A 14,091-nucleotide genomic window follows, 5' to 3' on the forward strand; every position below is an offset into this window, starting at 1 on the left:
TCATGACCAGAATAGGTTTAGTGAGCATCCATCATCTCATATAGATATAAAACTAAAGAAATTAAAAAATATGTTTTCCTTATGATCAGAACTCCTAGGATTCACTCCCAACTTTCATATATAACATACAACATTAATTATATTTATCATGATGTACATTACATCCCTAGCACTTATTTATCTTATAACTCCAAGTTTGTAGTTATGACTACCATCATCTAATTCCTCCCTCCCCTCATCCCCTGCTTCCAGTAACCACAAATCTAATCTTTTTCTATGAGTTTGTTTTTGAAGTATAATTGACCTACACACTATGTTAGTTCCTGTTACACAACATAGTGATTCAATATTTCTATACATTTCAAAATGATCATCACAAATAAGTCTGTTACCATCCCTACACTTAATTTTAATAGCCAATTGATAAGTGATAAAAATATATAAGAGCTTCCACTCTTCAATCTACTTCTAGTAATAGCTTGGAGTTGGAATACTATTTTCAATCACTAGGGAAAGGTTATTTTAATTTCTTCAGGGTGTACTTCATTCCTTTTCCCAGATTACACTTCTGTGTTTCATCCAGAGATTAGAAGACTGGACTATACTTATTGGACTGGTAAATTGCCTGTTTTCACCAATTGTATTTTGGGTAAACTGCAGGATGTAGGATCAAGTAATCCTGACCTCTAGCTGGATGACTCAAAGTACACACACATATCTCTAACATAAACGCTTCTCATTTTCTTTACAGTAACTCTGTAGGCAGAAAATATAATAGACCTTTAATATAGAAAGCCAGAATGGAATAGTGGAAAAACTATGAGTTTGGGGCCAAACAGACCTGAGTTTGAATATCACTTCCACCTCCTGCTAGCTATGATCTGGAGAAAATTACTTCAGCTCGCTGGGCTTTAGGATCCTCATTTATAAAATGGAGATAACCACTCTAGGTGATACATAGGGACAAAAGCAAGGCATCCCTAAACTGGAATTGCTTTGAGAATGAGATTAGGAAGAATTGTGTTATAATGGCTGTCAGGCCATCTATAGAAATGACACAAACCAAGCACAATTTGTAAGTGTTCAAAGAGATTTGAGACCTGATCCCAAATAAGGTGATTAGGGTTTTGTCTCAGGAAAGCATATCCAAAGCTATAAGAAATAGGCCTTGTATAAAATCAAGTATAATCAAAGCTGAATCAAAAATATGATACATAGTCTTTAAGAAAAACTATAAAGAGAAATACATATACCTACATAGTGATAAAAAGTTTTCCCTATGAAAGGAAAGCCCCACTATTCATTTTCTGGAGAAGTACCTCTATAACTGTCCAAGGCTAAGAGTACCTGACCCATGAATATGAACATCTGGTCCATGTGCCATATGAATATCATCTTTTAATACTTGTCTTCCTTTTTCTCTGGAGTCCTATGTTCGCCAAGAAACTTTCTACTTATTCTACTCTATTTATATTTGTTTTTTGGGTTTTTTTATATTTGTTTTCTCATATCTCTTTATCATAGGCAGATGTGCCAACCAGCTAACATGAATGATGTGGTCAACGAGGCATTTAGAGTTCTCCAAATAAATTATGAAATTGGTGTTTTGGTTTATATATTAGACCCTTAGGAGTTTGCCTAGTATGAATCTATCTCACTTTGTTATACTCACAGAATTAAAATTCTGAAGCAAGATTTTTTAAATTGACAGAAACCTAGTATTGCTGAGCATGCTAGGGAACAGCCTAGCAACTTTTTTGCAAAGAATTTGGTAATGTGTTATCAAAATGTGTACACCCTGGGACTTCCCTGGTGGTCCAATGGCTAAGACTCTGTGCTCCCAATACAGGGCCCGGGTTTGATCCCTGATTGAGGGAACTAGATCCCACATGCTGCAACTAAAGATCCTGCATGTTGCAACAAAGATCAAAGATCCTGTGTGCTGCAACTAAAACCCAGCGCAGCCAAATAAATATATTTTTTTTAATGTTTGCACCCTGAACATCCCACCCTCGCCTTCTCCCACAGAGTCTAAAAGTCTGTTGTGTACACCCTGTTACCTAAATTCCTACTTCTAGGAATTTAATGCAAGGAGATAATCAGACAAATAAAAAGGGGTGCTAATTAAAACACTGTTTATAAGAATTAAAAATTAGACATTTGGATTTTTATCAATAGAGCACTAAATAAGTTGATTACAGACTGTACATGAAATATACTATGTAGTCAATAAAAAGAAGGTGGTGACTCTGTATTTATTGACCTGGAAAAATGTCCATGACATATACAGTAAGTGAAAATAGTATATATAATACCCCATTTGTACAAAGTTGTGCACTTTTTAGCACAACACACAGTATTTTCCTACAGAAAATGATATCCCCATGAGCTGTGCCATGGTCTATGAAATGCTGCATGTTATAATCATCTTTTGGAAATTTACAATGCTGTTTATCATAGTGAATACCCTTAAAGCCATTGTTTTAACATTGTTTAACCTAGTATTATCCATCGTAACCTCATCATAGATCCTTTTTTTCATGTAACACTTTTTAAAATATAAAGCTAAAATAAAAAAAGCTAAAATGAATAAAATATGAAGGAATTTGTTTCCAGAAAACACTTTGGGAAACATGGGCTTCAAAGAGCTGATAGATTATTCACCAGAATGTTATTAATCTATCTACCTATTTACCAAAAATACATACCATCTTTATAAAAATAGCTATTCACAAAAGGGATAATTCCAGATGTACAAATAATAATAAATGTTATAAGTTAAGGACCTATTCTATATCATGCTAAGGGCTTTATATATTCTGAAAATGAGGATGAAATGACAGGAGAAGAAATTGAGCCTCAGAGATCACATGACTTGCCTATGCACTTGTGTCTAGTAAGTGGCCAAGCCATAGTTTGAACTGCAGGTTAGTCCAAATGTCCAATATGTCTGCTCTTTTCACTATACCAGACTTTGTCTCTTCCACAAGATACTCTTCCTTTAAGGTCTCACTTGAGCAGTCAGCCAGTCTGTCAACCCCAGGTGACACCTCTCTGGTTTCCCATGTACCTCATTCAAACCTCAATATGAAATAAGAATAAGTAAAGTACCTGGCAAGCTACCTGAAATGTAGTAGATTAAATACAGCAATTCCTGTAATGATTGTCTTTTGAATGGTTTTAACATTAAGAACTTACCTTCTTTCTTGGACTCCCAAGGTGCGCTATACAACTTTCAATTGATAGAAATAAAGGCTTTAATATTACTGAAGTATATGATATTTATATACTTGATTTAGAAAAAAAAAGTAAGATTATGGCATGGAATACTTACTTCAAATTTCACAGAGTAAGTGTAGATGATGTTCAACTTATCTGTATAGTCTCCAGGAATTTCCATAGGGGTTCCATTACAAGTTAGATGGTTTTCATCTACATGTTTATAGCTAGTAAAAGAGAAGGAGAAAAGGAAGGGAAGGGAATTTTTATACCAAATTGAAATTGTAACCTTCTGATTCATGGCTCTTTGGGCATGTAATAACAGCAGGCTGATAAAAATGGGCCTTTCCTTATATTCTGCATTTAAAACTCTTTACAATTTAAAATATTCTTGTTTCTAAATGTCCCTAACATGCAAATAGACTCAATATACTGCCCAAAACACAATACTTAAGAACTTTCTCTTTACCAGTGGATAGATTTTTTAAAAATCCTATTAGCAAATGGCTTTATTTTTCATCTTTCATCCCATCCCTCTCTTCTTTATACTAAAAAAAAAAATCTATCTTGTAACCTCAACTATAGAGTTAGAAAACCAAATAGATGAGACAGAAATCATATTTATAAGCACCCAGAGATTTGAGGGCCTACTGTGTGTAAAATGCCATGCTTAGCCATAAAAGGGCCTGAGGATATATCTATGTGAACATTTTGTGTTTGAAAAAGAGAATGATCATTAAAACCCAAAGATGGAAAACAAAAATTAGAGAAGCCTGAAACTAGACAGGACTGGTGAAGCTAGCAAATGCCTGGTCAGAAATAAAGTGACTTTTCTATTTCTTGAAAAATCGGGTGGAGAGGGAGGTGGGAGGGGGGATAGGGATGGGGAATACATGTAAATCCATGGCTGATTCATGTCAATGTATGACAAAAACCACTACAATATTGTAAAGTAATTAGCCTCCAACTAATAAAAATAAATGAAAAAAAAAGAATAAAGGGGAGGGAGAAAAATCAAAAGGAGAAACCATGTTGCTTCATTTTTTAATTAGTTAACTCAACATACAGTTTACCCCGTGGTTTCTGTCTAAAGATTACTATGCAATCCTGATGAGATTATTATCTCTACACATACATGCACAATCAAACCACTCACTCACAACTGCAAAGGTTATTGGTGTGCACATCTTTTGTATTCATTCTTGTAACCCTACTTACTGTCTGGTCCATAATGTGCCCTTACAAGTGTAGGATAAACGTGTTCTATTTAAAGCCAAAATATATTTTAAAATAGCTATGAATTAGAGAAATCATAATTTTTAAAGCTACAGGTCAACATTTCACACTGAAGGGAAAAATTAAATTACTACATGATAATGCATATCAAGTATGCTCTGAAGCATGGGTCTTGAACCCCATACAGGGAAGATCTGCATTTCATATGAGAGACTATGTGGCAAAAATTCTATAAAGGTCTCTAATCAAGTTAGAAGCCCTATTTTAAACCACTGGCCTTATATATGGATTGTATAAGGCCTTCCAGGCCACTTTCACAACTTCAACTTTAACTCTGAGATGGGAAGTCACTGGACGATTCTAAGTGGAGGATTAACACAAGCTGAACTTTTAAAAGGGTCATGTATATGTATGGCTGAGTCCCTTTGCTATTCACCTGAAACTATCACAACATTGTTAATCAGCTATACCCCAATACAAAATGAAAGTTTAAAATAAAAAAATAAAAAGGAATGCTCTGAATGCTGTATTGAGAAAAGGTTATGAGAAGACAAGGGCAGCAGCAAGGAGACCAGCTAGATTTCTGCAACAATCCAGGTAAGGTATGATGATGTCCTGAACCAGCTGATAGTGCTGGAGGTGATGAGAAGTGGTGGATTCTAAATATGTTTTTAAAATAGAGCCACATGGGGAATTCCATGGTGGTCTCTGGGCTTCCATCACAGGGAGCATGGGTTCCACCCCTGGTCTAGTAACTAAAATTCCACAAGCCATATGGTGCTGCAAAAAAAAAAAAAAAAAAAGCCAGAGGCACATGATGTACTAAAGGGTCGGACCAGATATAGGGTATGAGAGAAGAATGATAAAGAGAAATCAAGAGTGATGTCATGGTTTGGGGGTCTGAGCAACTAGAAGGATATAGTTGCCATCTACTGAGATGGAGAAGACAACAAGAGAAGTGGGTTTGGAGGGAAGATTAGAAGTTTATTTGGGGACATGCTAAGTTGGAAATGCCTATTAGACATCCAAGTGGCAAATAGACAGCTAAATATACAGGTCTAGAGACCTAAGAGGGGCTTCCCAGGTGGCATTAGTGGTAAAGAATCTGCCTGCCAATGCAGGAGACACAGTAGACATGGGTTTGATCCCTAGGTCAAGAAGAGCCCCTGGAAGAGGGCATGACAACCCTTCTCCAGTATTTGTGCCTGGAGAAACCCATGGACAGAGGAGACTAGTGGGCTACGGTCCAGAGTAGCAAAGAGTCGGACATGACTGAAGCAACTGAGCACACACACAGAGACCTAAGTGTCGCTGTGGTGTCTGATGCCAGGAGACAGGGTAAGATCACCAAGGTGAGTATAAATAAAGAGGCAGAGCTCAAATACTGAGTTCTGGAGCCCACTGAGATTAAGAGGTTGGAGAAATGAGGGACTTCCCTGGTAGTCCAGTGGTTATGACTCCATGCTCTCACTGCCGAGGGCCCAGGTTCAACCCCTGGTTGGAGAACTAAGATCCCACAAACCATGTGGCAAACCCAAAAATCACAAAAAAATAAGAGAGAGAGAGAGAGAGAGAGAGAGGTTGGAGAAATTGGAAGACTGATGAGCAACCAGTGAGACAAGAGAAAACCAGGAAAGTGGTAACCCAAAAGCCAATGCAGCAGGTGTTTTAAGGAAAAAGATAATCAGCTATGGCAACCATCAGGGAAATTAACAGGGCACAGTACCTGAAAGAAAACACAAGACTTTAGACTTAGAAAACCATTAGGCCTAACTCATATCCATGACATTGAGCAGACTGCCCAATTCTCAAAAAGATGAATTTTAACACAGTCCTTATTCTCAGGGGGACCAAATAAATGAGCTTTACTGTGATTAGATAAAAGTTTTATTGCATGCATACATAAGTGATTACTATGGGCAGCATAGATAAATACAGATCTAGAAAATTATTTTCTTGGCTTTTTTTTACTCTGTCTGAGCCTGAGAATATGCAATGTGCCTGTAAGCACTAAATTTGATTTTCATATAGCTGATGAGGTTAGCTTCCTATATCATACTTTGTATGTTTACTACCTTTCTACCCAAATGACATTCAACAGGAGCAGCCATTCTGAGTCAGATCTCACAGCCCATGAACCTAAAATTCTATTCCCACTTATCAGAAGTGACATACACAAAGAAGCATGGGTGATTGCCCTTGACAATGGTTAGTATTCCCTGGCCTCTCTGAGTAGCTCTGTTTAGCCTGTTAATGATAAACATGCCCTGATCCTTTTAATCTTTTCTTTTATTTCCTATCTGCAATACCTTATGCAATAAATCTTCAAGAAATTTTAACATAACCACTAATTTCCAAAAGAATATCTTTTTACAAAGATAAAAAAATAACAAAAACAAAGATAAATCAGAGTTGGAAAGTACCAATGTTCTTCACCTTTTGGGGTCTTGTTTATCTAATGAAATATATGGACCCTTTTATCCAGGAAAATACACATCAATAAAAACTGGGTTTGATACATCAGAATCTATATTAAAAACCCCTAATTCAGTCCCCTCCTTTTGTAGATGAGGAAATTGAGCCTGTGAGACATCAAGTTAATGTACCCAGGGCCAAAAGCTTGGTACAGTACATTCTTTAACTATTCTTTCCCTTTGGTCATTAGTTGTGACAGATGGAACAACCTTGGGTAAAATAAAATAGGCTAGTAGACTTAAAAACAATGAAATTTGATCCATCTTAATGAACTTAGGGTTGACTTCCAAAATGGAACCAGCAGATATAAGACTAAAATCCAAATTTCCAAATTCATGTTCTGTGTTCAGAAAACTATACCACACTTACCTCCTTTAATATACTTCACCTTAGTCTCAAAGGATAACTTCCTCCATCCTAATATATCAGATTTTATTTTTACCCATATCGATCATGATTTGATATACTGTATGATTTATTCCCCCTCCCTCTTTTAATTGAAGAGTACCAATCTTATCCTACAGTTTCAAAGAATCTTGAAGTTAGAACATCATTTGCACCTATCCAGTCTCTTACCCAATGCAGAACTGCCCTTAAAATTCATTATTAAAAAAATAATAAAATAAAATAAAAATTCATTAAGTATTCACTTACTAAGGACCAGACACTATGCTGGGTGCCTAATTATGAAATCTCTAAGAGCTGGGTCATCTAGGCTCTTCCTACAAACATCTAGGGATTAACTACTCACTGCTTCTTGAGAGTGCTAATTCAACTGTTAGAGAGCTCTAGCTGTTAGCAGATTCTTCCTCAAACTCAATTGATACCTGCCTAATAGACTCCATTGGAACTAGAATTCTCCTCTGAACAAACACAAACCTTAACATAATCTCCGTCATATGGCAGCAACTAAAGAAGAGAGTTAGGACATCCTCAATAAGGCTATTCTCTTCCAGATCTGTCAGTTCTTTTTCACATTACCTGTTACTCAGATGCTTACTATAAGTAAAATGGAATAAAATTGTCTATTTGATTTTTTTAAACTTTATGTCTAAGGTTATATCACACATATATCCTAAAAATGAAAATTCTGGTGAGATCTTCTACATTTTGAATTAATTTTTAAATTAATGGGACTACTTTAAAAGATATTCTATAATTACCTTTTGGGTTCAAGTCTAGCAGAAACCAATTTTGAAACATACCAATCTACTTCATTTTCACTGTTATATGTAATGATAATATCAACGTGGTTGAAGAGGTAGTAAGTATTATTTTTGTTGAATTCAGGCTGCAAAAATATAAAGAAATTTGAAAGAAGTTTGAATTTTTCCTACAAACTCAAAAATATAAATTGTGAGCATGGAATGAAATGGGATATATTAGTTCTAAAAAACCAAGCTATAAATTAAGCATACTGAAGTGTAAATGTGTTTTTATAAGGTTAAAACCACAGCCCTGAACATCTGGCCTAAAATTAAGATGTTACTTAATTCTATTGTCTTAAACAGTTGTTACAAAGGAATAGTTTGAAAATGTAAAATTCACAAATGCACACATTTCTGGTTTTTAACCACACAAAAATATGAAGTAATGCAAATAAACTAATAAAATGTTACAGGTACTTAAAGTTTAAGCATGTCAATGTATGACAAAAACCACTACAATATTGTAAAGTAATTAGCCTCCAACTAATAAAAATAAATGAAAAAAAAAAGAACCCAAATGTGGTTCTGCCATTAATTCCTTATGACTTAAAAAAAAAAAGAGTTTGGGCTTTATTTATGGTAAAAGTAAGGAAACAAGAAAAAATAGAAAGACGTGTTGCAGAATGTAAACTGTGGTGTCTCTGGGTAGTGATACTACAGGCATTCATTTTTCCACTGGTTCTTTAGATTTTTCTGTACTTACCAAATTTTGTATAATGAGGGTATATTTACATTTATAATCAGAGGCATCAAACAGAGGCATCAAAAAGTGAATTAAACTCTCTATCAGTCAAGTACTCATTAGTTCGTTCCCTAACAGCCACAACTATATCTGTAGGTAATTATCCTACATCAATGCTTCTTAAACTTAAAAGTTTATACAAAGCACCCAGGGATCTTGTTAAAATGCAGATTCTGACTCACTGGGCCTAGGGTGAGACTTGAGATTCTATTATGTCTAACAAGCTCCCAGGTGGTGCCAATGATACTGGTCCTGGAACACACTTTGAGAACCACTGCTCCAATTCAGAAGAAAGAAAACTTCTGACTGCTCTTTTCTGGTAAAAGTGGTTAAGAGAGAGTGAATGATTATTTTTCCATAAGGATGTGGGAGAAGCTTCTGTATAAGACTTGTGATGGGTTGGACTCTATCTGCCAGTATAATTAAATGAAAGACAATATAACCATACAGAGAAATACAGTGCAGCTACAGTAGATCTGCACGTACTGGTATGGAGGTATGGCCATGATATATGCTAATAGAAGCAGCACACTGCGCTTAGTCACTCAGTCACGTCCAGCTCTTTGTGACCCCATGGACTCTAGCCCTCCAGGCTCCTCTGTCCATGGGGATTCTCCAGGCGAGAGTACTAGAGTGGGTTGCCATGTCCTCCTCCAGGGAATCTTTCCAACCCAGGGATCGAACCCAGGTCTCCTGCATTGCAGACAGATTCTTTACTACTGAACCACCAGGGAAGTCCATAAAATGGGACTACCATCACTTAATTCATAAAATTATTAAGAGGATTAAGTGAGAAATCATATGGAAAGAGCTAGTACGGTACCTGGCACAGAATAAGGAAGTCACTAAATGTTAGATTCCTTCCTACTAGATATTAAAATTATGCTTTAAAACTAACTAGATTTCCAATTCCCATCTTATTTTGGCCAAATCTCCTGCTGCAAAGCACAAATGATAAACATAACAAATATCTCCTTAAAAGTAACATGAGCACTAAGAGTGACCCCTAATGTAAACTATGGACTTTAGGTGGTCATCATGTGATGCATCAGTGCAGGCTCATCAGTTGTAATGAATGTCCCACTCTGCTGGAAGATGCTGAGAATGGAGTACGTTATGTCTGTATGGCACAGAGGGTACATGGGAAATCTCTGTACCTTCCTCTCAATTTTATTTTAAACCTAAACCTGCTCTAAAAAAAATAGGCTTTAAAATTTTAAAAAGCAACATGAGGTGACAAGAAAGTAAAGAACTACCAATGCCAAATTCTTTTTTTTATTTATTATTCTTATTGTTTTTTTATTTATTTTTATTTTTTGGCCATGCCATGTGGCATATAAGATCTTAGTTCCCTGAACCAGGGATCAAACCCCTGCCCCCTGCATTGGAAGCCCAGAGTCTTAACCACTGGACTGCGAGGGAGGTCCCAATGCCAAATTCTAAGGGGAAGCAGCAAGCCAGAGAGGTCAGCTGGGTAAGGAAACACTGATGCTGCTCTTGCCCTGAGGATATCTGCTAATTTGGGCAAACCTGAACTTCGGTTTGGGTAGCTTCATAGGATGAGGAGGGGGGCACTCAGGGAGGGCCCTCCCAGATGAGAAGGCTAATATGAGACCCTCTGCACACTAAGCTGAGACCACCCACCCCTTCCAAAAGCAACATCCTCAGGATAAAGGTGAGCCAGAAGTGAGCCTACTTCTATAGTCCCAACGGACTATTGGGAAGATGGCCTCAAAGATAAACAGAACCAGGTGGGGGTAGGGGGAGAGAAATAAAACTATCCTCAAAAATCATAGATTTGCAGGCTGGATTCACATCATCTAAGTTGCCTCAGGAAGTTTAAATTATGAATTTGCCTTAAGGTGTTCCCGGACTGGTATTTCCCAAAGACACTATGTGGAAGTAAATGAAAATCCTCTCTGAAGGAAAGTACTTTGACCCCAGGACTCAAACTCCACAAATACTTGAGAACAATGAATATGAAGTCAAAATAATGAAGCATACAAGGAAAAAAGGAATCATGAGCAGGAACCAGCAGAAACAAATCTGTAAAGATTTCAGATCCAGGAATGATAAGAGGTAGATTTTAAATTAACCAAACTTAATATATTTCAAAGACATCAAATACAAGTGTGAAAGCATGTGCATAAACTAGATAAGTATAAAATAATGACCTAGCAGATTTGAAAAACAACAGAACTTGTAGAAATGAGAAAGATTATTACTGAAATTTTAAGAGAAGAAACATGTGAAAAGAGAATTTATAGACTAGAAGATACACCAGAAGAACACACCACAGAAAAAAATAGAAAATACAGAAAAAAAAAGTTAAGACATGTGGAGAAGAAAAAAAACACTTAACATAGCTTTAATTGGAGTCTAAAAAGGAAAGAAGAAAATATCTGACTATGGTTGAGAATTACAAAACTGATAAAAGGCACCAATCCAGGAAACTCAAGGAATTAACAACACAATTAAAAACAAAGCAAAACAAAAATCCATAACCAGATGCATAATCATGAAACTGTATAACACCCTCTAAGAAACAGGTGACTGGAAGGCCCCTGGTAGCCTAGTGGCTAAGATTCTGAGCTTTCACTGCCTCAAGCCTGGTTCAATCCCTGGTCAGGAAATTGAGATCCTGAAAATCATATGGTGTGGCAAAAAAAAAAAAAAAACAGTGACTAACAAGTAGGTAGAAATGAAAAGACTACAACAGAAATTTAAACCTTAAATATTAGAAGAATTACAATAAAATGTAGACCACATAAAGACTTTTCAAAGAAATATTATATTTCATGGAATTGAAAATGCCACCACTTGCAAAACATTATTTTATGTGCTGCTAAAAAAATACACTGCCAATTAAACTTTAACATGCCATCAACTGGAAGACACATCTTGATTTCATAAATGATAAAATATGGGGAAACATGAGTCTTAGAATCAATAAATGGGGAACACATGTAAATCCACGGCTGATTCATGTCAATGTATGGCAAAAACCACTACAATATTGTAAAGTAATTAGCCTCCAACTAATAAAAACAAATGGAAAAAAAAGAATCAATAAAATGTAGAATATCAAAATAGCAAACTAAATGTAATATAACAGAACTGAGAGTAAATATCATAGCAATACATGTAAACGGGCTTAACTCAGCCATTAAGAGGAAAAGATTTTTCAGAAGATGCCCTGAAGCAAAAACCAATAACATGTTGTATAAAAGAGACACATCTAAAAGAGATTTGGAAAGTTAAATGGAAAGGATAGGCAAAGTCACACCAAGCAAATGTATGCAGAAAGAAAACAGGAGAGTGGAATCTCCTCCAGACATCATGGAAGAACATGAGACTAGATTTGCTCTTTCACCTTAAACAATTATTTCAAATGGTTAAAGTATATGAAAATGGTTTTCAGACCTTGGACAACAAAGAATATTAAGAGAGTGATCACCTAGAGAAGGGGAAGACTCAAGCTTCCTTCCCAGAGAGAATTTCCAGGCAGTGGTGCAGGGAAGGGGTACCCAAGGGAGCCCCGCAATCTCCCCAGTTGGGAAGACAAAGTTCAAAGTCCAGAGAGGCCACAGGGGCTGGATTTTGTGGGGCAGATTACCAGAGAAAGGAGAGCTGCACAGAGATTTCTGGAGATAAACGAGGGCTCTCTTTCATCAGAGTATTGATCAGTACATGCGTGTAAGGTGTGCCAGTTATTGATTTATTGCCTCTCATCGCCAAATTCATGCTCTTTTACCTCTGTGAAAATTATCTGGGCCCTTTCAGTATTTTAACTAGCTTTCCTTTGCAAGCTGGTACTGAATGAAGCTTTGTCAGTAGAGGGCGCTAGCTAAACACTGCAAGAGAAAAAGTTTTTGTTTCCTGGTTGATGGAAGCTTAGGTTTCTTCACCCTCTAGTTTCAGAAGTCTCAATATCCTCTAAGGAATAGCGGATCCAGTTATCACAGTATAAGAGAGAAACAAAAGACACCAGGTGGAGGGGGATGAACAAGCAGGGCACAGAAGACTTTTAGGGCAGTGAATCTACTCTGTATGATATTATAACAGTGGACACATGTCATTATACATTTGTCCAAACCCATCAAATGCACGCAAGAGTGAACCCTAATGTAAACTATGGGCTTTGGGTGAAATGTGTATCACATTAATTAATGTGTATCACATAGTGCTATAATGTGTATCTTCACTGTGTATCAATGAAGATTCATCAGTTGTACAAATGTACCACATTCTAGTGAGTGATGTTGATAAGGAGGAAGGCTATGCATGTGTGAGCGCAGAAGGCACCTGGGAAGTCTCTGTACCTGCCACTTCATTTTTCTTTGACCTAAAACTGCTCTAAATAATAAACCTATTTTTTAAAAAGAGATATTATGTTAGTCCTGATAAAAGAACACCACTACCTTATCTTGTCAAAGAGATCAAACCTGAATCTAATCAAGCCCCTAGATCCATCTACCAATTTCAAAGAAATCAGGGACAGAGGAAAATGTACCATTGTTTGGATGAATGATACAGGAATAGACAAATGTGTAAACCTGTGATAAATCAAATACAAAAAATGCTAATTATAGAATCTAGGTGCTGGGTATATGAGTGTCCACTATACAATTCATTCAACTTTCCTGTGTGTTTGAAAATGCTCCCCCCAAAAAGAGAATGCTCAGTCCATGGGGTCGCAAAGAGTCAGGACACAACTGAGCGACTTCACTTTCACTTTCATAAGAAAATATTGATAAAAGATACATAAAATGCTCAAATCTATAGTGTTGAGAGATGTAGACTTGGGTAATAAAACTGTAAAAGAAACTCAAGGAAGTGATTAGGGTAAAAGTTAGGATTGTGGTTATTTTAGGGGACACAACAAGAGTTTCAATGGGTAGGATACATGGACACCTTCTGAGGGGGCTGGCCAAATTCAATTTCTTGATCTGGCTGAGGTTTACAAAGCTGTTCCCCTTATAATAGTTCATTAAACTTTATATAATGCTCTGTGTGTTTTTCTGTTATCTGTGGTTTTTTTTTCCAACAAAAAGGGTTTTTATTAAGTCCATATCCTTTGGAGAGCTCCCTGATGGTCTAGTGGTTAGGATTCGGCACTTTCACCGCCATGGCCAGAGTTCAATCCCTGGTCAAGGAACTAAGATCCTGTAAGCTGCATGACCCAGCCAAAAAAAGAACCATTCCATATAG

At 36.5% G+C, this 14,091-nt stretch overlaps 1 protein-coding gene across 1 annotated transcript in view; it reads right to left on the reverse strand.

Annotated features, from left to right (window-relative positions):
* Nucleotides 1-14,091, reverse strand: part of LOC110133944 (transmembrane 9 superfamily member 2-like) — an 84,918-nt gene that overhangs the window by 58,675 nt on the left and 12,152 nt on the right. Inside the window, exons 6-7 of the mRNA XM_020888202.2 lie at nucleotides 8,094-8,221; nucleotides 3,335-3,446 (exon numbers count right to left, since the gene is read on the reverse strand). Coding sequence (XP_020743861.2) covers nucleotides 3,335-3,446; nucleotides 8,094-8,221 — 240 coding nt within the window. The remainder of the gene's footprint in view (nucleotides 1-3,334; nucleotides 3,447-8,093; nucleotides 8,222-14,091) is intronic.

Source organism: Odocoileus virginianus, unplaced genomic scaffold, assembly GCF_023699985.2.
Source record: "Odocoileus virginianus isolate 20LAN1187 ecotype Illinois unplaced genomic scaffold, Ovbor_1.2 Unplaced_Contig_1, whole genome shotgun sequence".
Lineage (NCBI taxonomy): Eukaryota > Metazoa > Chordata > Mammalia > Artiodactyla > Cervidae > Odocoileus > Odocoileus virginianus.